We start from the raw sequence: 26,600 nt of genomic DNA on the forward strand, positions 1-26,600 counted from the left end.
GGGCTCCAATGGTCATTTAGGAATCCAACGCAACGTTTTCTTACATTTCTTGGAGCAAGTGGGGTGTCTCTTACAAGGCTTCTATTTTTTAGCGTCAAAATTGGTCGCTCAAGAAGCTTTAGGGACCATTTGTATGTTTTCTTTGTTATATTACGATGAGTTTTGTGTGTCTCATGCTTTGTTTCAGCTACAAAAGTTGAAGCTCTAGAGGGTTGGTCTATAGGTTTAGATGGTTCAATCTCTTGGACATGCAATGTTTTGGGTTTTATTCCCTCAAGAGCTGATATCTCAGGGACTATCGCTTGAGTGGCAAGGCTAAGAGTTGGTTTTGGTGTTGTGACATTCCTAATCCCCCAATCAATAGTGCATCTGATCGCTAACATCCACTTGCGTCCTATGTTTATATTGCCTTCCATAGTCCCAATAGGCATGACCCAAAAGTCTTGAGCTACGACCCCGTTGTCATAACTGACATAAGTGTGCCAGGTTCCAAAAAAATTAGTTTTTTTCTTGTTGATACCCTTGACTTGGATGATACTCTCAGATGGAGATGGATTTTCTAACTGACACCACACTCCATATGATAGCAGATTATATTTAGCACCTATGTCCAATAAGGCATTATGTAGCACTTTTCCATAGGCGCTATTTATCTCAATAGGGTATCGTAGAGGTGTGTCAGAGTCCAACCAATCATCCTTTGTTTCAACTTGAAATGCATGTATAACTCCAAGGTTGGCCTCTCATTGTCGTCTAATACGTTGTTGTTGCTCCTTAGCCTCAGCTTGAGCTTGTATCTTTTTCAATTCTGATTGTGTCTTGGCTGCCTTTTTTTGATGGATGACACGTAGCTCCTCTTGGCTTAAAGGATCATACTATCTTTTAAATTTACTCCCATTGAGGAATCCAATGGTTTCATCAAGAGTATCCACATGAATAATACCTTGTGGGGTGATTTCGCATACTCTATATGGTCCTTTTCCCGCATATTTCAACTTTTTCTTCTCATTATGCACTCCATACATAAGGAATTTATCCCCAACCTTGATATCATTGTTCTTTAAATGACGGTCAAACCATTTCTTTCTCCTATCTTTTTCCACAAGTGCATTTTGCACAACCAATTGTCTTTCTTCATTTAACTCTCAAGGATATATAAACGCTCAACTAAAGGGTTACCATCCCAACGTTCTTCTGAAGCTACATGCAGACTAGGAATTACAAACTCCCATGTCATAACATCTTCTTGGCCATATACCGTCTTGAATGGTGTACAATTAATAGCCACTTTGTAAGCAGTACGATAAGCCCATAGAGATGACGTCAGCTTCAAATCCCAATCTGTGCGATGAGCTTCCACTATTTTGGTCAAGATAGAAATTAAAGTCTTGTTAGTGCTCTCAACTTGGCCATTTGATTGTGGATAATAAGGTGTAGACTTATGGTGGGGTATCATGAAATTTGTTATGAGTTCCCTTATCACTCCATTTATAAAATGAGTACCATTGTCACTCACAATCTCAAGGGGAGAACCAAATCATGTAATAATGTTCTCAAAGAGAAACTTAGCAGTTGACCTTGCATCAGCTTTGCGTGTCGCCTTGGCTTCCGCCCACTTTGTCACATAGTCAGTTGCAATAATAATATATCAAGATTGAGTGTTACGAGCTCCCGACTAATTGGGCCTACAAAGTCTAAACCCCATTTTTAAAATGGTTCAATCACTTGCATAAGATATAAAGGCATCTTATCCTTTCGTTGTGTGATCTTGTTGGCATTCATCACACACTTATGCATCCTTGAATAAGATAGGCCACTAGTAGCTTGATTGCAACACCTTTCTAGTAGTTAGTTCCCCTGAGAAATTTCCTCTGGCTATACCCATATGGGCTTCTTGCAATATGTATAAATACTCATCCTCACAAGCACAACATCTAAGGATATCGTCCTTCCCTAGCTTGGAGTTCTTGCAATTAGAGAATAAGGTTTACATTGCTTTAATACTTTTTGAGCTATATCCTTACGAAGCTCTTTGAGTGGAAAACCGTTAACTAGAAAGTTCACAATCTTCTCACTCCATTCATACATGGTTTCGACTAGGAATAGGAAAGTATTGGGAAATTCATCATCAATTCCAGTAGGGGATCCACCATTGGGTATGCGAGACAAATCTTCTACCATGACATGTCTTTTACTTGGTCTCACCACAACAGTAAAATATAACGCAAGAAGAATTAATAACCATCATGTAATTCTTTCCGTGGACAAGGTTTATTCACTAGATACAACAACTCTTGATGATCCACATAGAAAACAAACTTGTTGGCAAGAAGGTAGTAGCGAAGTTTCTTTACTGCCTAAATCATAGCTAGACCTTTTCGCTCTGTAGTTGTGTAGTTTCTCTCAGCATCATTTAATTGACGATTTGCAAAGCTAATGGGATAGTCCAATTTATGTTCTCCTGGTTGAGATAGAATACATCCAATAGCAAAGTTTGATGCATCAATCTGCACATGGAAAACTACATTATAATCGGACACTCATAGGATGGGAGTACTTGTCAAGGCCTTTTTTAATAACTCATAAGCATGGTCACACTTTGTGGTCCGGTGGAACTCAATAAGGAGGTTATACAATGGGCGAGCTATCTCGACAAAGTTTAAAATAAAGTGTCGGTAATAACCAACATGGCCCATGAACCTTTGAACTCCTTTATAGTTTGTAGGTGGTGGCAAATTGGAAATGGCTTTAATTTTTCTCTCATTCGGACACTTTATGACCTAAAATGACTCCATGTTTAACCCAAAATTGGCATTTGAAAGGGTTTAATGAGATGCGATACAATCTGAACTTTTCAAATACTTTTCATAAACATGATAGATGATCTCTCCGAGAAGAATAAACACAAAGGTCATCTAAGAAAGCTTTGCAAAACTCCCTCAAATATTCCCTAAAAGCAATGTTTATCAATCTTTGCAAGGTAGCAGGGGCATTGGTTAAGCCAAAAGCCATAGCACAAAATGCGAACACTCCAAACTTTTTTATAAAAGTAGTTTTAGCTTGGTCCTCTAGTGCAATTATGATTTGATTGTAGCCAGAGTACCCATCTAAAAAGGTATAAGCTTCCTTCCCTGCAGCTCTTTCAAGCACATGTTTAGAATATGGCAAGGGGTAATGGTCTCTCCTAGTGGTGGCATTGCCTTCTTGAGATCCACGCACACTCTGAGTTTCCCATTATTTTTTGGCACAATAACTATTGGAGACACCCATTCTGAATGCTCAATAGATAATATGAATCCGCATTTGACAAGATTTTCAATGTCTTCTTGAACAATCTTTGCATACTTAGGATTCATTGGGTAGGGTTGTTGCTGGACTAGTTTAGCCATGCTATTCATGGGAATTGTGTGTTGCACCACGGAAGGTGGAACATCTTTCATATCATGATATGTCCAAGAAAATATATCCTTGAGAAGCTCCTTAAGTACATATTCCTTAGTCTCTGTCAGATCTTGGTGGGCAATGAAAACATGTTTGGACTCCTCACCTGTGTATGCTAACTCTATTTTCTTAACTATCACTAGACCATCATAGACTCCATTACTTCCATCGATAGGTGTTCTCTGGGCCTTTGTATACACAACCTTACGCTCCTCTATGGTTAAAGATTTGAAATGCTTAGGTGCAGGGTGTAAATCTATGGGGTCTTGTTGTTCTGTGGACTGTGATTTCTCTTTTGCTTTCTTTTGTTGTTGAGTTAGCTCTAGATTTTGTCGTCTCCTTACAGTACGACTCAACTTTGGCTTCTCTGTAGTTTCTAGCTGTGCAATGTCAATGGGTTGTGGACTGCACGACATGACGTTTTGAAGGTATTCACCCCAATTATTTACCAACTTTCGATGAGCATCACATGTTCCCACATAACTGAGCCATTCTCCAATAAATTTCTTTTCATTTATCCTAGCACACACATTTCCTCGATATCGTCGCCTCTTATATCTCTTACTTCTCTTATTTAATTTTTGATTAAAACCTTCCTCCAGTAAAGAGTCACTAGATGAATTGCTACTCGTGTCTTCTCCTCTCCCAGATAGATTGTCAATTAGGTCACTTTTGGGCTCCGTATGGTTCGTTTCCATATCTACGCCATATTCAATTCAATTTCTTCGTCCTCAGAGTCGGTTTCAACTGATGATCCATAATTTGAATCATCTGAGCCATAGTATTTCGAGACGGTATTGGTTTCAGTGTCAATCAAGCCTTCACCTTGTAGGTCCCCACAAGCTATATGCACCCTATCATATTTAAAGGTACGAGTTGTGGCATTTCATCCCCCTCAGGTGTTACCCGGGTTGTCCCCCTATTTTACCAAGTGTCTATGGTTACTGCCAGGTGGACCCAATCCACGTTGTCAAACTCAACCATTCCAGGTAGAACATCCATATAAGGGGAATCTTCTCCAACATCAGTGTCCTTTTTCCACGCGTAACAATACTGCAATGGGGCCGAGTGAATTGTGGTGTCAGATCGATTGTCAATTATAAATCTATTTCCTAGAGGATGTGCCCAACTAGTCACGAGATCAACTCTAATGACAAAGTCTTGGAACTGTAAGTAGACATGGTTTTTAGACCACTCATGCACCATTTTTTATTCCATCATAAAAGGACGTCCTAATATCATCTCAAATGACATAGAGAGCTTGGAAAAATCCATAACAATAAAGGTATGCCTTATTTTGTGTCCAAGGACCTTGATCTTGAGATCTTCTAGCATCCCAATGGGTTTAACAATAGTCCCATTGGCCATCTTTACCACTATGTTTGTAGTCCCAAGGTGATGTATTACCATAGATTCCCATCAATTTTTAGTTACAATGCTAGCCCAATGCCACCATCAAGGATTCCCTTCACATTTAATCCCTTGGCAGTGATTGGTATAGTCGCACTGGATTCATCACCTTCAAAGTATTGTCCCAGCTTTTTAATTGGTATTTCAATAACAGAGTTCTCATCTAGGTTGGGTTGTGGATCTAAGTGTTCCTCCTCTATTGGCACCTCCCTAGCTCCATCCATTTGTGAAAATTGTGGTAGCCTGACTTTTAGTCCTCCATTGAGAAAAGCTCGCAGAGCTAAGAATAACTTGGGGTCTCCATATAGTTTAGACACAATGGTGGTTCTAACTTTTGAAGCCATGACATCCATCAATTTGGAAATATTTAGAGGCACTTTTTGGGCTTCAGTCCCTTGACATGAGGAAGATGGGATCTCCATTTCTTCAATAGGGTCAGGTTATCCCTCTGTAAACATTCTCTCCAACAAGAAGGAAGTACGCCCACTTCCCAATGACTTAAAGTCACTTTATTCTTGGATGACACTAGGTATGGTTAGTGGTCTATGGTCTTTGTGAGGTTGATTTCAGGTAGGGAACAATGTGTCTGTAATTTGGATCTACCTAGGTATTGGCTCTAGATCCCTTTGGGTCTCTTCTACCAAACTCATTAATTTCTTGACTCGTTCAATCTCCTCTATAGGGTTTTGGTAAGTTCCTATCTTCTTCTTGGGTTCCTTGGGTCCTTGCCATAATGGCTCATGATGATCTTCCTTGGTTGTTTCTTTCCTAGTGAATGTTTTAGTCTCCATGGTATCATTCAAATAAGAATTCTCTTCAGCGTCGTTCATATACACAGGGTCATCACCAGTCCCTATGTTGGTCTTTTAACTGGGGTCTGACTTCGCTGCTTTTTGCAATCTCTTCCTTCATGTTTTCTTCTTCTTCTGATATTGGGAAATTGATGCTGCGTCTTTTTCTTTAAGAATACAATGTTGGTTTTGGAGCATTGATCGTGTGAGTACATTTACTGGTACCATAGGTGTACTTTGTTATGGCTCCTCGGTAACCACAATTAAGTTCAATGGCGTGATCTTTAGCGCATTTTGATTATTAGGAAATTGGGCAATCACATGATCTATGCCACATCAATCACACATGAGTATCGACATTGTAGATGTACTCGCTTGATTGGTTTGCATTAGTGTGGCATTCTTTTGTAGTCTAATAGGACGCTCAGCTACACGATGTGGACCCACACACTCATAGCATTGAAGAGGTGGTCTCTTGTTAGTGAAATTGATATTTTGGCCTCTTGCCGCAAGAGAAACTACTTGATAGACAGGTTTGACTTGTCCCTAATAGTCCTCCATGTAGTATTGTGGACTTTCCTCAAGTGCATCAATCCCATAGGCAACATTAGGGTCTAAATCATCCTCGCAATCCACACAAGCAATAGATGACTCACAACCCACTTGATTCACATAAGTGATTCTCGGATGTGGGGGTTGCTATCCTATCATTGGAGGTGGTAATGGTGTTGTTTGAACAACATTTTGGTCCCTAGGGCATGTGTTGTGACAATTGTTCAAGAGGTAGGACTGGCATCAACATAGACACTCCATGTGTGTGTTCATGCTAAGGTTGGTCTATTGGCCATCGCACATTTAATGCTATGTAATCCTTGTCTTGATGACCATACCTCCCACATGCATTACAATTCCCATTAAATTTTACTCTAAACATAGGGCATCCACTGGTACTATGTGGACCAAAGCAAACTGACCACCATTGTTGCTCCCTTCTTGGAGTCATATGATTTTTATGTGGAGCATGATTGTCTCTAACGCTTTCTTGAATGGCCTTGGTGAGATCTGCTAAAGTCATCTCAGATATCTTTGGGTCTTTAGCAATAGGCTTTATGGTCATTGACTCATGCCACGATGCTTGCGAGCTAGTAGATTTAGGTTCAATAGGCACTCTTTCTCCTTGAATCATTAAATTGTCCTCCAACTGGATCGCATTGGTGGTGACTGCTTCCCAAGTGGTGATACCTCTAATGACTAGGCCATTGTAGATAGCCTCATGTCGTATTCCCCTAATGAATCTATCAAGAAATTGGTTATTATTGAAGCGCTCATTTAGATAACAACGAGAATTCAAATGCTTCAAGCGACTAATAAAGTCTCTCACGAACTCCCCTTCCTCTCGTTGGGCTTTTTGGAGTTGAGAGGCTACACCCCAAAGCACTCCCTCTCGTATGTACTCTTTCAAGAATAGTCCCCTAAGAGTAGGGTAAATCGTTTTCTTTTCCACCCTTAGCGTCCTATACCAATCACAAGCCTTCCCACTCAAGGTCAGGCTTAAAGCATTACTCTTATGCAGCTCGTTGTGTTCTCCTAGGGAATCACATTTTTATTCAAATTCTTCGATATGCTTTCTCACATTCCCCTCTCCACTAAATTTTTGTGTGAGCTTGGCTATTTGTATTGCCTTACTTCTACGCTCTCTATCAGGTGTGTTACACATATTTTCAATAAAGGATCGATTGTCGATAGCTTGAGCAAATGTTGCCAAGTCACCCAAGTGAGCAGGTATAGTGGGGACATGCGCTCTCGAGATTGCATGTGGAATGGGGGTTGGCATCAGGTTAGGCATACGGGTGATCCTCGGGTCCCAAGCTGGGTACAATGTTGTGCCATGTGGTGGCCCAAAGTTCATGTGTGGCCCTGGGCATAGCAGACGTGGGACGTGACATGCTAATGTTAGCTGGTATTGTCCCATTGAAATAGGATCTTGGATGTTGTGGTCATGGAGCATAAGTTGTTGAAACAATGGGAGGGAGAGGAGCTACATGAGCACGAGGGCCCATAGGTGCATATGATTGATACACACTTGTAGGTACCGTTGTAGGCATTGGGCCGCCATGTAGCAGTGCTTCATGGCGTGTTTTTGGTCATGCCCATCACTGGGGTAGGCATAGTAGCCGTGGTGTCATCAAGGAAAAGAGCTAAAATTGGAGAGGTAAAGCTATCGTTTGTGGGCTCAAATTGTACTGAGACCCCTGGTGAAACAACATATGGGGGATCCATTGGGCTTAAAGGGAGTCTCCATTTGTGATAAAGTTGGTTGCTTAGCCTTTCATGTATCCAAGAATCTCATGAGACCCGTTGAAGGCATGTGGATCCCTCTATTTTGCCTCTCCAGCTCAAGAACCCTATGGATGACATCACAAATTCTTTGTTGTTGCTCCTCTACGCTAGTAGCACCCGATGTGGATTGTAGGACATCTAACCTACCCACATGATAGCTGTGACCTGTTTATAGGTTGGTTAAAGTCTCCATTTGTAGTTCATACTCCCAACTTTCATTTAAAAACGTCTATCTAAGATTGAGGTGCTAGGGGTGTCCATTGAACTACATGCAATGTGGTTCTCTATGGTTTGACCCTTAGTGGTTGCCAATTCAAGAGCCCTTGATTGCTCGACTATCATGGGTGTTGACATAGGGGCCTTCGCCTTTAGCTCTCTCCATTGCTCTGCCTTGCGTAAGATTTTGATTTCCTTTTTCCTAACTGCAAGGATATATCGCTCAACCTCTTGCACTTTGGCAAGGCTTCTACCATCAGGTAATATAACCTCGGAGGAAAATAGCTCTGAAGAGTCACGGAGTGCAGTGAATGGAGTATTCACATGCACACTCTCCAGGAGCATCGGGTCTACATTGGTCATGAATGATGAATTTACTTCCTCACCCCCTTCATTTACATCGCTAGCTCCATGTTTGGAGCGAATGGCTCTACTAAAAGTCTCTTTTAAGCGGCTAAACACGCTCGGTTCGAACCGTGGGTCCATGGCATGCATGTCTTGGCTTGAACTATCGGGATTGGGCATCAGGTAACCTTCCATGACGTTGTAGTCAGAGGAAGAGTCACTAGATGCAATATGTGGGTCCTGAGTGGTACTACCTTGGGTTCCGGCTAAGGGTCTAGAGCCTAATGTGGAGGAATAATGGGTGACCACATAAATAGAGACACTCTCTATATGATCGTCCTGTAGCACACGACCAGAGCATAGGTGAATGTTGTTGGGGTAAAGCCCCATGTGGCCGATTAGGCCAGGTGCCCACCCACTATACTTATTCATTATGTACATAATAGAATAATGGGGCTCACATGTAGAGAGAGTTTTAGCCCTTGCAAACACAAGGTCTCCTCTCTTCTCCATTGCTGCACACACACACACGCTCTCGCTCGCGCACTTCAACTGGTATCAGAGCTCAGGGATTGGGAGCACCATTGGAGCTCAACGGGGAAGCAAGCAAAGAAACAGCAAAAACTGCAGCACGTTTTTGCAAATCTATTTTGGCCTACCAAAACTTTTTCATTCAAGTCGATTTTTGAAAGAAGCGATTGGTTTTTCGTCCTCTTCAACTTTGCAGAAGAAAGTTTTCTCAAAATCTTCACCAATTTTGAGATACGTCACTCAGACTGCCTGCATGTCTATGGTACACAGGTGCAGATTTTTACAGATCTGTTTTGACCTGTAAAAACATCACATTTCAGGTCTATTCCATCTAAGCCCAACCGTTTTCGCGTGGTCTACAACTTTGCAGAAAGAAGTTTCTGCAAATTCTGAGTGGTTTGGAAGATATGAGCTGACAGGCTGCAGGGTATTCGAAAAGTTGAAGATTATGTATGCATATTGTGGTGATTTGCTACATTCGGAGAGCTCTGATTGAGCTTTGTCATTCTCTTGTTTTGCACATTGATGTTTTGCTCTCAGTGAAGAGAGTGTGGGTTGATATTTTCAACACATTTATGCGCACACATTGAGAACACTTTGTGGATGTATGCATTCTTGTGTGGACTCTTAGGTTCGAGAGTGGTTTCATCACAGGTTATGTGCATTGACTTATGCGATTGAGCAGAATATGGAAAGTGTGGTGCACAGATTTGCAGAGAGATTTGCAAGCATTTATAGCATGATTGTGAGCTGAATTTTCAGCTAATTTGGATGCTCTTTGATACACATTTGGTACATGCTTGATGCTCGTTTATATTGCCATGTGGATGCACATGATGTGCGCCTTTCGGCGGATGGCATTCTTCGCCTTGCAATGGCATATGTGGGCTGATTTTTAGCTGTTTGAGCATCAATTTGTGTCACATTTTGGTTGGTTTGCATCCAAATTTATGCTAGTATATGCTTCGCTTGTAGAGTGCGGTTGATGCACTTTGTTTTTTGGATTACATGATTGTTTTCCAAGTTTAAGGAGTTGAGCCTTTGGGGCAGCTCATGTATGCTTGAGTGCGGATTTTGCGCATGATTTGCTCATGGTTTTGAGCATGTTTATGGCATGTATGGTTATTATGGTTAGGATAGCCAAATACTGCCGAAACTCTGCCAGATTTTTCTTGCGAGTTTATTTGTTTATGCGCATGGTTTGCAATCTTGTTTTGATTGCATTTGGCACTCAGTGGTTGCTTTGCCATAGTGTTTTGGCATCGCATTGTGGGAGTGTTTGCTCACCGGATTATGTCATTTGACATACATGTAGTAATCTCTTCAAGAGGGAGATTGTTGATGATAGTTTCATTGATTACCACATAGTGCTCTTGGATTAGAGCGGGTGTTTTGGCATCATTTGAGCGGATTTTCTCACTTGTTTTGTTACATTGATCGCCATATTTGTTGATACTTCTCTTAGACAGCTTATGCCAACTTATGTTGTATTTTGACAGTACTTGGTGTATGAGTTAGCCAGGCTTTGGCTATTGTCAGTTGATTGACTTGTGCTTGGTCTTGTCACAGGTTATCGCCATGGATTTGGCATGTACATCATTGTCAGGATTTGTGCTTTTCCATACAAAGTTTGATGGTTCAAACTTTGAGCATTGGAAAGCAGGTATGCATGCTGCATTGACTCAGTTGGGCCAAGTGTTGCCACTACAGGGCATGGATGCTAGGCCGGAGTCTATGACTGACGATGAGTGGGAGGACTTGGATGAGCTTGCACGTTTGACGATCATGTTACACCTTGGTGAGTCTGTCTATCACATTGGGTTGGATGCATGTACAACTAGAGAGTTATGGCAAAGATTGTGCAATGCTTTTGGCACAAATGAGTCTAGAGAGATGCCTACAGTCAAAGGACGATCTTGCAGACATAGAGATGTTGTGTGTTGGCATTGTGGTCATACAAGGCATGTACGTAGGTGTTGTATTCGATGAATGAGACAGCGCAGGAGACAACACAAGAGGGATGCTATCACTTTGGATGATGTGGGAGTAGATGTAGCGTATGTGGCTACGCATGACGAAGATGTCGCCTTTGCTTCCATGTTTACTCTTGACTTTCTTATGTCGGTTTTTGACAACACATTACCTTCGCATTGGATACTAGATGTGAGTGCTAGGTTTCACGTCACGTCGAGTCGTGAGTGGTTTAGCACATATGCTAGTGGTATGCTTGGACATGTGTGTCTAGCTGATGGTTCAGTGCATGACATAGTTGGTGTGGGAGATGTCAGACTATCGTTGCCGAGTGGTGTATCATACGTGTTGCGAGATGTACGCCATGTTCCAAGTTTGACGTAGAGCTTGATCTCTATGAGTCACTTACGAGACAGCGGATGCCAGGTAGTGCTGGATGAGCACAGTTTCCGATTGCATAGTGGACATCTAGTCATAGCTAGAGGTGCTAGTGTTGGCACGATTCATGCGATGCGAGTACGTCATGTGCGAGACGACACAGTTTTTGCGAGTACACAGCCATGCAGAGAGATGAGGCATGTCTCCTTTGCGGATAGGTTGCATGATGCTCCAGTTTGTGAGCATGTTGAGCCAGTTGTGCAGATAGTTGTGCAACATGGCATGTCATTTGTGGATACGATGACAGATATGGATGGCTTGAGTGCTGAGGATTCAGCCGTGATTCAGTCATTCATGGATATGCTTAGGCCAGAGCCTGATGTATGTGAGTTAGAGCTAGGCATTGCTCTTACCACATAGGGTTCAGGACAGATAGATGCTCTTGGTGCGCATGTGACATGCGATGGAGACGAGGATGGATTCCAGGGTTCGGAGTTCGGGTGTCAAGGTGATTTCCATGAGTGGAGTTCTGAGCCAGATTTGACTGAGATGGTCAAATTGGTAGATATTGCTAGGCTTGCATCAGCATTCCGGAGTCTCATGTACGAGATACTCATCTCGAGACCCGAGATTGCATTTGCAGTAGGTGCATTTGCAGTGGGAGCAGTTAGTCGTGCAGTGACTGACGTTGGCCTTGAGCATAGGGATACTTTGCAGCGTATGGTGAGATACCTGCAGGATGTGTGCGGCTTTGGTGAGGAGTATGGTGTTGATCGCTCTATACTTCCTCTACAATTAGAGCTGGATGCACACAGATTCAGTGAGCCAGTGGGCGTTGGCTGAGGTCATACTTGTGATGGCCTTGTACAGGTTTTGTACGGTTTTCTTTTCTCTCTCACGGCCACATTGGCCTTTACGTGGGAGGTTGTTGGGGTAAAGTCCCATGTGGCCAGTTAGGCCAGGTGCCCGCCCACTATACTTATTCATTATGTACATAATAGAATAAGGAGGCTCACATGTAGAGAGTGAGTTTTAGCCCCTGCAAACACAAGGTCTCCTCTCTTCTCCATCGCTGCACACACACACACACACACACACACACACACACACACACACACACACACACACACACGCACGCTCTCTCGCTCGCACACTTCAAATGTGACCTCAACACCCTAGAAGTGTTGGTGAGTGCCCGTGAAGGCCGCTCACCTAGGTTTTTTGGGTGTTTTGCAACCCAAATTTACTCTTAATTTTTTCGTTTTTTGGTCTTTTTTTTTTTTACCAAGCCACGGAATATGGCACATAATAGCTCAAAACGAGGGTCTTGGGTAGAGGGATGTGCCGTGCTTTACAGCCTCCGATTCAGTTACTTGAGGCCCTCACAATCCTAAAAAAATCTTTTTCTAGTCGGAAAGAATGCTAAAATTAGTAAGTCCAAGGGTGTAAGTGTGAAGGGAAGGGTGGAGGACTTGAAGGACTTATCTCACATGCCCTTCCTTCCTCTTGAGGGGGTAGTCTATATATATATATATATATATATATATAGTAGTGTCTATACTATATCATAAGACTGAGGGCCTGGGCTTAGGGAATGATCCCGATTCCTTTCTTTTAATATAAGCTTTTTTTCGTTTTCCTTTTCTTTTTGATTTCTTTTTATGTTTTATGTATTTATTTTTAAAACCATTTTTTTTCAAAAAAAAACTTTTTGTTGATAAGGTTAGGTAGGCCCACGAAGCACAACCTTATCAACAAAAAGTTTTTCATGTGCACAGAGCCTGCCTAACGTGCACAATTGCACCTTACAGCTGTGTCAGAACTAGCTACACTGCACACTACAACACTAATTAATACGCCTAGGATAACTAATTAACATTGCACATTGCAACACTAACAGAACTAACAACCTACTCAACACTGCCCACTTCAAAAAACCTGCACATTACAGAGCAACTAACACTAACAAACATGCTCAAACCTGGACATTATAGCGCTTAAACAGATCTAACAAAACCTGCAAAAAGTTGCACATTGCAGCACTAACATATCTAATCAAAACTCGCACAAAGCTGCACATTGCAGCACTAACAAATCTAATCAAAACAAAACAAAACCGAAAAGGACAGAAATGAATGGCTTCACGAGGCAGCACAGAGTGCTCCTCAGGCTTAGTACAGGGAAATCCCTAGAAGCTGTGCCAAAAATGTGCGCTTCTACCGCAGGTGTTGGAGGCTAGGAACTTGTTAAACATTGTGTGCGAGCCATGAATGACTGCAAGCACACAACCAGAGTGTCCTAGTAAGCTCAAAGGGGGCAATGGTGTGAGTGCACGGCTCTATGCTTGCCATCATGAAGGATTCCGTGCCGCAAAGAAGAGGGAGCCCCGCCGCGGCGCTCAATCGCCTCGTCGCCGCTGATGCCGCCGCAATGCTCGATTACACTCTCTCTCTCTCTCTCTCTCTCTCTCTCTCTCTCTCTCTCTCTCTCTCTCTCTCTCTCTCTCAAGCATACACACACACATACACACACACTCGTGAGCACACGATGGAGAAGAAGGTAGAGGTAGAGCATGAACACTTCTTTAGCATGCACCTCAAGAATGAGGATTTTAGGTCAAAATGGACCTTTTATATGAATCTGACTCATTCACACATGGACGCCCACAGTGGTCCTTCATTAAAAAATATATATATAAAAATGAGATAAGTGGTGCGCCTCTCATTGGCGGTCACCTACGCACCTATAGGACTGACAAGCCCGGTCCATGACTCAAATAAAGTGATAAGGCATCTGTCAAAGGTGATAGGGTGTCCGTAAGTGGTTGACAGTTAGGGTGGTGATAGCTATGGGTGGTAAGAGGTGGCAATGGGAGGTAGTGGTGGTGGAATGAAAAGAAAAAACTCTCTCTGTTGAGCTCGCTTCGTTACCACTACCCATTGGTGGCTTCGATATCTCTTAGAAGCACTTTAGGGAGTGAGGGCTATTTTGTGGTTGTACTCGTCCGTATCTTAGATAGACATACCTTTTCTCAGCGGTGCATTCCATAGCGTTGCCCACTTGATAGGCTGGCGTGAGGCGGGATCCTTGTTCCTAGGATTTTTCAGGGCAAGGATCTCTAGAGTTCTGCATCTATGCTACTAAAAATGTGTTGCATGTTGTTCAATGAGTTTACACATTTATTAGCATTTGTTGGCCATTTTTAGGATTGTAGGGTTTCCACGTTGAGTAAGAAATTTTTAGCATTTGCGTGTATAGGAAAACCCCCCTTGTACTTTATGGCATGTTGTATGTGTAGAGTTCCAACATTTTGGACCATATTCTCTCTCTAGATTTTATCTCTCTAGAGCTAGATATGGCATTTCCTCTCCTCTCTAGCATTTTTGCATGCATCATCGTTTTCTTTCTCTTGTATATTCCCTTGCGAGCTCTCTCTCTTGCTCTATCGCTTCCCTTCTCCTCTGGTAGAATACCCTACACACCGAGGCATCTTGCCTTTTGTGCACCCAACCCCTTTTGGTGGGCGGTTTACGATAGGAGGTTGACTACGAGGAGACCTGTCGTGATAGATTTATGATCCATTGGCTGTCCACAGTCCCGGGAGGAGATTTGCTCACGGTTGCAAACGAGATCACCACCCAATTCACCCTTTTCCGTTGCACTTTGATAATATGGACTGTCCAATTCTCCCAAGGGAAAAAACCTCATGGTCCCAAGGTGAAAGCCTTACCACACTCTCCATATAGGCATGGCTGATGTACAGGTTACTAGGCGATCTCCCACGTTGCCTATGTCACGAAAAGGGGGGCGGGCCTCGTCGCTATACCACATGGGCAAAGTGAAGGGATCAATGGTAGAGGTTAAATTTTCCGTCGATCAAACTTGGTCTTGCATAAATATACGTTGCAAATGACCTTCAAGCCCAAAATCTTGCCCCTCCGGCCCCCCTTGCTGCGACGATCTGACTTCCAAGGTCCCGCCCATCTTGGAGTTTGATCCCCTTACTCCGCCCCGTGTCACGTAGGGTAAAAGCCCCAAGTTAAGGACACTAAAACCGTCCAATTGAATTCTGGAGCTATGCTGTAAATTTTCGAGCGCAGAATGGCACAACCTGTAGCTGAAGAGATGGACTACTTGCAGAAGAAGCGTTGACAGACCCGACTGAGATTTCAAGCACGTAGGGTAAAAGCCCCAAGTTAAGGACACTAAAACCGTCCAATTGAATTCTGGAGCTATGCTGTAAATTTTCGAGCGCAGAATGGCACAACCTGTAGCTGAAGAGATGGACTACTTGCAGAAGAAGCGTTGACAGACCCGACTGAGATTTCAAGCATCGCGAAGGAGATTACAAGATAGTAGTACTCCTGTAGCAGGAATCACATTGGGTGAGAAAGCGGACAGAGTAAAAGAAGGGCTTGAACTTTCGTAGTTGCCAATGAAAGCATTACAAGTCATTGCGACCTGTCCAACTACCCAAGCGGGCTCGTCTTGCCTCGTAATAATATATTGGGCTCAAGTTCGCGGCCTTATTTTGGACCTGTCCCATAATTGGGGCTTTTACCCTGGGGGGCGAGGACGGGGGCTAACTAGCCTAAGTATAAAGTGGAGTATGAAATCATCCTTCTTGACCTCCAGGCTTCTATGATTCGTAGAAGCCTGGAGGGAGAGCTTCCGCAGAGTTTTCCATCGCCAGAGCTTTAGGGTGCCTGAAGAATTCTCTATCGACTATTTAAGTTGGAAGGTGGATGAGAAACAAAGCTTGCACCTGCTGAGAAGCAGGTTGTATGCTGAAAGGGGCATGATGCCTCCACATAAACATGCCGGATATCAGAGCCAGCTAGTATGGGTTCCAATATCTCTGCTTGCGCATTTTTCTCCATTTCGTCGGTCATCAGAAGGCTTCGCAAGAACCCTCTGAACCGATGTACAAGGGGCCACGGTCTTCATTCTTGGAAGATGACACAATCACAAGAGGATGATTTCGCACCCAAAGGCAGCATTGCTCAGAAAGGTAAAGCCAGTTGATATCTCAATCTTGTTTCCATGCGAGAAATTGTTCCACACTTACGCAGCAGAAGTTATAGATTATAAAACGCTTGATGATGGGGGTGTACCTTCTTCTAATACGACTGACTTCAACTGCGAACAAAGGAAAAATGGCAGACCTTTTCCTCAAAGATATACTGAATGGAAGATGCTTGGCTTACCAGAGGCTCTTTCCATCATGGAAGATGGTGGCAAGCTTCCTTCCCACGATAATTTCCTTTGTATCTTGCTAAAGTGCAAGCAAGAGAGAAGCTTAGAGCATTTGAGACGCTTGTATCGAATCATCTCCAATGATGATACCATTTTTGAAGCTCTTGGAAACTACTTTATTCCTGCATTTGTGGTGTGCGGTAGCCTTCCATGTGCATGTCATGCCTTTGATAGGCTCCTCTATAAGAATGAGTACTCGTGGACGTCTCTTATTCAAGCTCACATTGACAATGGGGAAACTTCGACTGCATTTATTTTGTATGAAAGGATGCAGTCAGAATGTGTTTTTCCGAATGGTTTCACATTTGTTGCTCTTTTGAGAGCATGTGTGCAGCTTAAGTGCATAGATAAAGGAAGAGAATTACATGCTGAAGTTGCGAAGGAAGGATATGAGATGGACCAGTTCGTCGGCAGCATCTTGGTAGATTTATATGCCAAGTGTGGCTCACTTGAGGATGCAAAGGAGGTTTTTGATGAGCTTAAAGTGCGGGACACAGTTCTATGGACGGCTGTGATCGCAGGATACACTGAGCAAGGTTTTGCTGAGGAAGCCTTGAAATGCTTCCAACAGATGCAAGCAGATGGCGTACCTCGAGATGCAGGAACATATGTTGTAATATTGAAAGCCTGTAGCAGCGTGGAAGCTGTTGCTAGAGGGCAAGAGATTCATTGTGAAGCCACTGCGAATGGTTTGAATGACAATCCTTTTGTGGCAAATACTTTATTATATTTTTATGCTACTTGTAGGTGTCTTGCAGAGGCCCAGGCTGTGTTTGACAAGTTGTCATCTCCGGATGCAGTAGCATGGAATTCACTTGTTGCAGGGTACTCCGAAAATAAGCTGGGTAATCAAGGGCTTCTTCAGCTTGAGCAAATGCGAAGAGAGGGAACTTCTCCAAATGCAGTCACTCTTTCTTGCAGCTTGAAAGTTTGTAGTAGCTTACAAGCCATTGACAAAGGTCAAGAATTGCATACTGAGGTATTGAAGAAGGGTTATGAGAACGAAGTAGTTGTTGGCAATACTTTAGTAGATATGTATTCCAAGCTGGGATTTCTTACAGAAGCATTGTTACTCTTTGACAATTTGTCTAATCGAGATATAGTCTCATGGAACACTATCTTTGCTGCTTATGCGGAGCATGGGCTTGGAGATGGAGAAATGGTTTTCTATAATCAGATGATATCGGAAGGTGTGATACCCAGTTATATTACATTCATATGTGGGTTAAAGGCTTGTGGCTCTGCGGGAGTCATCAATGGAGGCTTTCAATTACATAATGACATAATCCTTTTTGGCTTGGAAAGCAATATTCAGGTTGGAAATACACTAATTGATATGTATGGTAAATGTGGCTGGCTGAAAGAATCTCAGAAAACGTTTGATGAGCGAGGAGTTCATGATGTAGTTTCTTGGAATGTGCTTATTGCAGGGTATGCCGAACGGCGGCTCGACGAGGAAGTATGGGGTTGTTTTAGAAGTATACTGCAACAGGGGGTGTCTCCAGATGCTCTTACGTACATCTATGTCTTGAAGGCGTGTGGTGATCCTGGGGCATTTGAAAAATGCCAAGAAATACATGCTGAGATTGCAAAGGATGGGCTTGAGTCAGAGTCTCAAGTTGCCAGTAGCTTGGTGGTGCTTTACTCCAAATGTGGCATACTCTCTGAAGCGAAAGAAGTTTTTGAGACGATTTCTAATAGGGATGTTGTTTCTTGGACTGCTCTAATTGGTGGCTATGCAGACTTCGGGTTTGGAAGGGAGGCGTTGAACTGCTTTCGGAAGATGTTTGCAGATGGTGTCTCACCAAATTGCTTCACTTATGTGGCTGGACTAAGAGCTTGTAGTCTTCTTGGTGACATACAATATGGCCAAGAAATGCATTCGGAGATCTCAAAGAAAGGCTATGAGAAAAGCCCCTTCATTTGCAGCTCTGTGGTGGATATGTATTCCAAGTGTGGGTTCCTCAAAGAGGCGCACGAGTTGATGCTTCAACGAAATGTTCGGGATTTAATCTCATGGACTGCACTTATCTCGGGCTATGCAGAGCATGGTTCTTGTGAGGAAGTACTGTCATGTTTTGAACAATTGCAGCAGGAAGGTCTCTCTCCTGATTTGGTTCTGTGGAATGCTGTAGTTTTGGCTTATGCTCAAAAGGGGGAGTATGAGGCAGCTTTTAAGTTCTTCACACAAATGCAAGAGCAAGGGATATCACCAGATAGTGCAATCTTTGCTAACATTTTCAAAGCATGTGGTGATCCAGCCGCCCTTCAAGTTGGGAGGAAACTTCATGTGATGATTTACAGAGGTGGGCAGGAGATTAAGGAAGGAGTTCTCATGAATGCCGTTATTGATATGTATGGCAGGTGTGGGAGCATGGCAGATGCTCAAGAAGTCTTCGATGTCATGGCATTTAGGGATCTTGCATCATGGAATGCACTCTGCTTGGGTTATGCCCGGCAAGGGGAGAGTGACCTCGTGTTTCGCCTATATCACAGAATGAGACAAGATGATATTCTACCAGATGGATTTAGTTTCCTCAATCTTCTTACTGTATGCAGTCATGCGGGTCTTGTGAATGAGGGTTGTGACTGCTTCGAAGCTATGATCGAGGAATTTGGCATCAGCCCAACCATCAAGCACCATACCTGTCTGATTGACCTCTTTGGTAGAGCAGGCCAACTTGATGAGGCTGTTGTAGCTGTCAAAAAAATGCCTTTAGAGCCTGATTTTGTGGTTTGGAGTGCGATCTTGAGTGCTTGCCGAAAGTGGGGGGATGTAGAGCTTGGAAGGCAGTCCTTTAACAGTGCGGTGAAGTTAGAGGAGATGAATACAGGGGCTTTTGTTATGATGTATAACATTTATTCAGAGGCACAAATGTGGGCAGAGGCCATGGAAATTCATGCAATGCGCATGGAGTCCCGGCAGAAATCAAGTGAGACCACAGAGATGGATTGCTTTGTGGTAAGAGGAGCAGAATCTTTGCAGCAATGAAGGTGATGGTTCATCAAACCAGGCATATGCAACAAAGATGTCCAGTTTCAGGATTACCCAGAGTGTCGGTGTGCATTCATGCAGCTTGCCCACCAAGCAGACCAATTTTTTTTTCTTTCAACACTTATTGGAGTCATACTGGCTATGTCTCCTGTTGGTATCTTGCAAATGACGAGTTTTGGCAGCTGTAGTGCAACTTCTAATGGACAAAAGTAACTGGTTGGCACCTCAGAGTATGGTACAAAGGATTGTATTTTCCAGATGGGTACCATATTCGTATACTCTAGAGTTTGACAATGTTGTTGAAGTTTTCTGCTTCAGAGAGTCAGGTATCTGTTGATAAGGAAAAACAAGGTGAAGCCTCACCTGGGCCTTCTGAAAGAAAAAAAGGTGACATAAGCCCGTTAGAGAGAGGCACCCTTTCACAAACTAAAAATACACAAGCAGCAAATTTGTACGCCTTTCTCCCTTTTCCCTCTTGAGGCTGGTTTTATTAGGCCAAAGCAGATGTTTCAAAAGTTTAGGGTGAAACAGTTCTTTCAAAAAAGAAAGATTGGTTTTCAAATTGGCTCATTGTTTACTGGAATAATCATCGATGAATCTTAATTTGCCCGGCGTATTTGGAAAAAGTGTCTTAACTTACAGTCGTGCTACTTGAGAACTCAATAATGCTGGTAAGAGCAAGTGAAAAAGGGAAGTCCCCACCTAAAATTTAAGGAAAATAATGTTAAAATAGGAAAAAAGATTCTTTTCAAAATATCCTATAACGGAGTTGTAATTGGATAGGAAAATGATCCTTCTTAACTTTAACGAAAGTTGGGCGTGGGTCATAATAATGCAATTGTACAACTCTTTGGTACAATTCAAATATCTCATCACACCCTTCACTACATCCAAATGCTTATTGCTAGGATTCGCCTTATATCTTACTAATGACTCCACAAGCAAATGCAATGTCACCATGAGTCCCAATCATGGCATAAATCAAAGGACGCAAGCAGATGCATAAGGAATCTTGGCCATCTCAATCCTTTCCTCATTTTAGATTTGGGACAATTGTCTTAGAGGCAATGCAATTGAAATTGGCTTCCCCACCCTACCCATAGTGAAACGCTTCATTATCCTGAGAGTATTCTTTTTTGTGATAAGTAAAGAACCTTCTTTGGCCAACCCACATAATGCGCATGCCAAGAATATAGTTTGCATCACCCAAATTCTTTATGTGAGATTTTTCATGTAAATTTTTCCTTCAATGCATCTACCTCAAGACTATCGATAAGCGTACTTTGGACATATAGGATAAGCTCAGGAAAGTACCATCTATAGCTTTCTTTGTGTACATACAATGATTAATCTTACTTCGCCTATACCCTTGTGACTTCATACAAAGACGACCAAGATATGGGCTATGTCCTAAGGTAGTTAGCTTTGATATTTTAGAGCTGCTTCTATTTAAGAACTAAGTTTACACACATCTTCCTATTCTTGGGACAATGATGATGTGAGGATGTTGCACACATTTTAAGAAAGAGTTATTAATCCGAATCACGAAAGATGCGGTTGAATAGCAGGATGGACGCAGGTGGCGAGAGCAAGGACGCAACAGTTAAGGAGTGCACAAGCGTGCACAGGTGGTGAGTGCAAGGCCAGGAGGAGAGGCGCGACAGTTGAGAAGTGCACATGCCTCTGTTACAGACATGCCCTGCTGATTGTTTTTTTTAATACTAATATGGTGTTAATTTCAGCATTGAATGTGGCCTGACTTGATAGTTAAAGCATGCATGTCCTCTCCCCCACCCGGCCACCATAGTTCAAATCCGCTTTTGCTTAACTTGAGGTGATTGATGTGGGGAATTTGCGAAGAGGAAAGGTTGGGAGTTGAGGAACATTAGGAAGTGAATGTGCTATAGGAGGGCCTCTTTATTTGACAGTTTAAGGGAATGTTTAAAGCTTAAGCCAAGTTTGACCAAACCTAAAAGAGAGGGCAAAAAGGCCTATGCTGAGATTTTAAAAAAAAGCCATTTCCATATTTTGTATTTGAAAATAATCTATTTAGTAACCCAAGAGAGAGGTAGATAAATGAAATTTAAAATGTCTTTTTTCCACCCCTCTTCTCTCTCTAACATATAAAACACACTCTCTTACTTAGAACTCATTAAAGGACGCACTTTTCGGTCCCCCCCCCCGCTCTCCCCCCCCCCCCCGGTCAAAACAATTGATTTCTCACATTCTTTCACTGTATTCTCTCTAAAACGCAAGGCAATTCTCTCTCTTTCTTTTCTCCCCCTTTTTCTCTTGTCTTATCTCCTCCCAATCATTAAGGAACATTCTTTGTTGTCTCTTTCTGACAAAGTGCAAATCCTCGAAGGTTGCAGATCTGCCCTCTCTCCCACTCTCTTCCTTTATTGTCTTTCTATCTCCCACCCTCTCTCTCTCTCTCTCTCTCTCTCTCTCTCTCTCTCTCTCATGCTTCTCCCACTCTAGCTCCAACTGAGAGCAATGGAAAACTCCATTACCTCTGTGTGCAACATCATTTCTCTCTTTACACTCATGATCAACAATTTGAACTCAAAGGAGATTAAGTTGCACTCCCCCTCTTTCTTCCCTCCACAACATAATCATTTTCTTCTATCTCTGAGTACTCTCCACTTCTTTCCTTCGTAGCCACCTTCACCTGCTTGTAGCAGTCACCATTACACATTCTCTCTAATTTGCTTGATTAACTAACACAAATGTCATTCAATCCCCTATCACTGCAAGACATTACTAACAAGTCAAAACGATATCGACTAAACACTGATTTAAAGCAGGAGTACACTACTGTGCGACTTGGCACATCTAATCTCAATGCTGGAGATCAGCTACGAAACCTTGGGTGCAAGGCAATCAACTTATGGGTTGATGGCCATATTGAGGGTGAAAGGGGGGAATGGCAAAGTACTTTTTACGAGAGCCTCGCAGGCTGTAGGTACCCTGATGCGCGAGCTCCTCACAACCCTAAGGCCAGCTCATCCCGCTTGAGATGATGGAATGTATGGGTTGTTTGTTCAAGCAACACAGCAATTGTAGAGTTCATTATGAACCCCTTTGTATTTCTTTTTCCTTGTCCTTGTTCAAGGTTTTGGAAATGATTGGAGTTTGTATTTGCTTTCCTTGTTTTTGCCACCATGCTTGTTGGCTTTCTAAGCACTGCTCGACAGAAACCTAGGTCTAGTCTAATCCCACCTACAAATTTTGCAATTTACCTCAAATTGAAGGTGCAAAAAACTACCAAATTTAGAGAAATTTAGTGTAAAACCCTCAATATAGTCAATTCGCCTCTAATATTTCTCATGTGTATGTTTGCCAAGTTCTTGGAAAAAAGCTTTTTTTCGACCATTGTTTCTATAAGACTAGCTTGCGCGATCCGTCTGTCACTCGCTCTTATCAACATGCCCATTCACTGCACATGATTGTTTAAGCTCTTGACATTTAGAGAAGGCAAAAGGCGTGGGTCTCTCTCTCTCTCCCCTATTTGTGCAATGAAAGCCTCAAGGACACTCCTCCATGTCCCCTCCGATGCTGCCCTTAAATGTGATGTTAATTTTTTACTCTCTTTGTTTGGTTGTGTTATGTCCCTGTCTCTATCCTAACCCTAACATGCATTTCTAGCTCACTTTGGACTCTGCCATTGCTTGCGTGATGTTCTTGTTTCTTTTTGTAGGTCCAAAACTGAGTGATGTGTTTCTTTGTTGCTTGCCACTCGCTAGCCATAATGTTCTTAATAGCTAAAATTGAATGTGCTAGATTGTAATTCCAACTTTCTAATTACAGTGCTCATATTAGGTATGTGTAGTTCCAAGGTGTGCCTATGAAGGAAGTTGTCATAAAGGAAAATATAAACATGATTTATACCGACACATTAAGCACATACCACATTGCAGATCTTGCAAGCATTAGAAAAGTCATTGGTGATTACAGAGATCTATGCGCCTTAATAGTATTGTAGTTAAATCAAGTGATGGTAGTTAGTTTGCAAATACTTATAGTGGCAGAGATGCATGGGTAGCTCCAAGGCTTGATTCTGGTGATGGTATTCATTTGAAATAGGGTTGCAACAAATGGCCTTGATGCTATGATAGCACACATTTGGAGAGAGACGAGTTGAAAGAACCGTAAGAGCATAGGGATGCTGGCATGGAATGGTTGAGGTTGCATCATATTGTGCCACCTTCAAGGCGTGCAGGTAGTTGAGCGCGTTCTCTAAAAACATATGCTAAGATCCCAAGGGACTAATTTTTTTGCAAGGCGTTCACTATGCTAAGGGGCTAGAAAGAGGGGGGAAACTTGGGCATCGTGTTGTCACCATGTTACAATAGCATGCTGGACGTATTTGGTGAGCTTTAGGTGTAAGCGCAGGGCTGTGGAAGATGGCCATGCACCCATCCGCAAGGGAGTTTGCCTACTGTTCCGAGGCATCTGCCCAAGGAGTTTTGTGTGTTGCTTCAGAGGCTTAAATGCCACATCTTTGCTCAAGGCTACAACCCATCGTTTAAGGGTTGCCCACCTTCGAGACAGAAATTGGTCTCTCTCTCTCTCTCTCTCTCTCTCTCTCTCTCACACACACACACACACACACACACACACACACACACACACACACACACACACACACTCACTCACACACACACACACACACACGTGTGCACACACACACACACACACACACACACAGGTTAGTAGATGACCTGCATGGTGCTTATAAGTCTTACTGATGATGTCCCTAGAGATGGCGTTGCAATGGAGACCTTGGAGCCGGAATGCTTGCAGTGTCTGAGAGAGAGAGAGAGAGGAGCAAAGTGGAGGGTCATAGAGGAGTGGAGAGAGGAGGGGCTTGGTGTTTTACTCCAAGACCTGTTCCTCACACTCCCGCACTTCAAGGAGCTTTGGAGTGGGAGTCTACAATTGAAGGCTTGCATTGAGTGCTAGCCTTGTCATGGCCGTGAGAGTGCATGTTAGCCGTTTAGTGAGTAGATAGCGGGATCCATATGGTGTAGGCAAAATTCCCTTGATGTGCGGGTAGCCAAGGCAACCGCCTAGATGTGCAGGCGGCCAAGGAAACCACCTCAATGTGTAGCGGTGATTGTGCGTTGCTAGCGATGGCATGGTGATTAGGTTGCTAATATATTTGCAACTTTGTTGGTGTGGCAAGTGGCTGCTTGAGCAAATGGCGAGTGTGTTGCTAGCTCCTGGGTGACTGCATGCATTTGCAGCCACGTGTACGCTCACTTCGGCCTTTTCAATATAAATATAGATACTGTGTGGACAAAATTCCCTTGATGTGCGGGTAAGCTAAGGCAAGTGTGCTGCTAGCTTTTGGGTGACTGCATGCATTTGCATCCACATGTAGGCTCACTTTTGCAGTCACTGTTGCTGCTCACTTTTGGGTGACTGCATGCATTTGTAGCCACGTGTAGGCTCACTTTTGCCTTTTCAAAATAAATATAGGTACTGGTTGGAAAAAATTCCCTTGATGTGCGGGCAGCCAAGGAAACCACCTCAATGTGTACTGGTGATTGTGTATTGCCAATGTTGGGATGGTGATTGGGTTGCTAATATATTTACAACTTTGCTAGCTTGGCAAGTGGGTTGCCTGAGCAGATGGCAAGTGAGCTGCTAGCTCATTGGTGATTGCATGCATTTGCAGCCACGTGCAGACTCACTCCTACCTCTGTAATGTAAGAATAGATAGATAGAAGCCTTAAAGAAGAACAAGGTTAGGCAGACATTTGAGATTTTATTATATTCACCACAAGTGAGAGTCTCACCACCTCCGATCTCCCAAAGAGAGAGAGAGAGAGAGAGAGAGAGAGAGAGAGAGAGAGAGAGAGAGAGAGAGAGAGAGAGGAGCAAAAGCAAGATTTCAATGGGACTTTGGAGCATATAAGAGCAATGAATGCTTTTAAAAGTAGGGAAGAGTGCTTGTAAATGGTGGGAACGGCTGCCAGATTGGGGTGCCTAAGGTGGTAATTACCAAAATCATTTACTGAAGTAACCAACCTAGAGAACAGTCAGTCAGAGAGCTATAAATAGGGCTCACTACTTCATTTTTGAGGACTAGATCCCCAATTCCCCAATCCAAATTCTAGTGTTACTATACATTCTTAGCCAAGAGCTGTTCATACTTTGTAATTCTCATTAAGCGGAAGACTTACTTGTCTCACTGACTACACTTGTATACAATTGTCTGATCTGAATAGTACAATTCCAGTTTATGTTCTCACTTTCAGTGTCAATCTTTCCCAGTTCCAATCATCTTGTCTTTCAGTTACTGTCTTGTCTGATTTAAGGTCTCATGCCTGGTCTGAACTAACTCTAACTACCAACCTAGAGCAGCTGTCTAAAAGTGTCCAACTCATTCCATTTTGGCGATCACGATTGCTTGAGCTAAGTTGCTCTAGATAGAGAACTATCTCCCAAATGTTGTTAGAGCCAGCAGATGCCACCCAAAAGAGTTGCACGAGGTTGAAGGCCAGCTACCCGATTCATGGATGATCCAACCCATGTCAGTCCAATCTAGGAGGAATCAAAGCGAGGCTCTAGAACTGAAAAAGAACCTGGAAATGAGAAGGATGTGTCCCAAAGGCCAAGAAAAGATACCAAATTGAGGGATTTCCAACACTCAACTCATTCCAGGAGAAGGCATGCAGAATAGGCTGAACAGAGTAACTGATCCCATGGATTCTAGCGAAGCCAAAAACACACTAAGAGAGTGAGGGCAGTAAACGTATATTCATCCATCATGGCATAAACCATCCGAGAAAAAAGCTGGGGATACAGTGTGTGAGACTGAAACAGACTGACTGGATGCTGATATAGACCACTACAGTAAAAGAAGACCCAAAGTTAAGAAACCAAATCATAAATCTAGAAACGGTCACATTGAGCAT

General features: G+C 42.9%; 1 protein-coding gene across 1 annotated transcript; it reads left to right on the forward strand.

Annotated features, from left to right (window-relative positions):
- Positions 1-16,017: 16,017 nt before the first annotated feature.
- On the forward strand, positions 16,018-20,280 carry LOC147450654 (pentatricopeptide repeat-containing protein At4g39530-like). Its single transcript, XM_086519795.1, has one exon. The coding sequence runs from the start codon at positions 16,399-16,401 to the stop codon at positions 19,669-19,671; it is 3,273 nt and encodes a 1,090-aa protein (XP_086375921.1). The 5' UTR covers positions 16,018-16,398; the 3' UTR covers positions 19,672-20,280.
- Positions 20,281-26,600: the final 6,320 nt, after the last annotated feature.

Source organism: Adiantum capillus-veneris, chromosome 9, assembly GCF_014529385.1.
Source record: "Adiantum capillus-veneris isolate H3 chromosome 9, ASM1452938v2, whole genome shotgun sequence".
In the NCBI taxonomy this organism is placed as follows: Eukaryota; Viridiplantae; Streptophyta; class Polypodiopsida; order Polypodiales; family Pteridaceae; genus Adiantum; species Adiantum capillus-veneris.

Excerpts from the sequence above, each read along its gene's own strand:
- LOC147450654 (XM_086519795.1), top strand. The coding sequence starts at position 16,399 with ATGATTTCGCACCCAAAGGCAGCATTGCTCAGAAAGGTAAAGCCAGTT.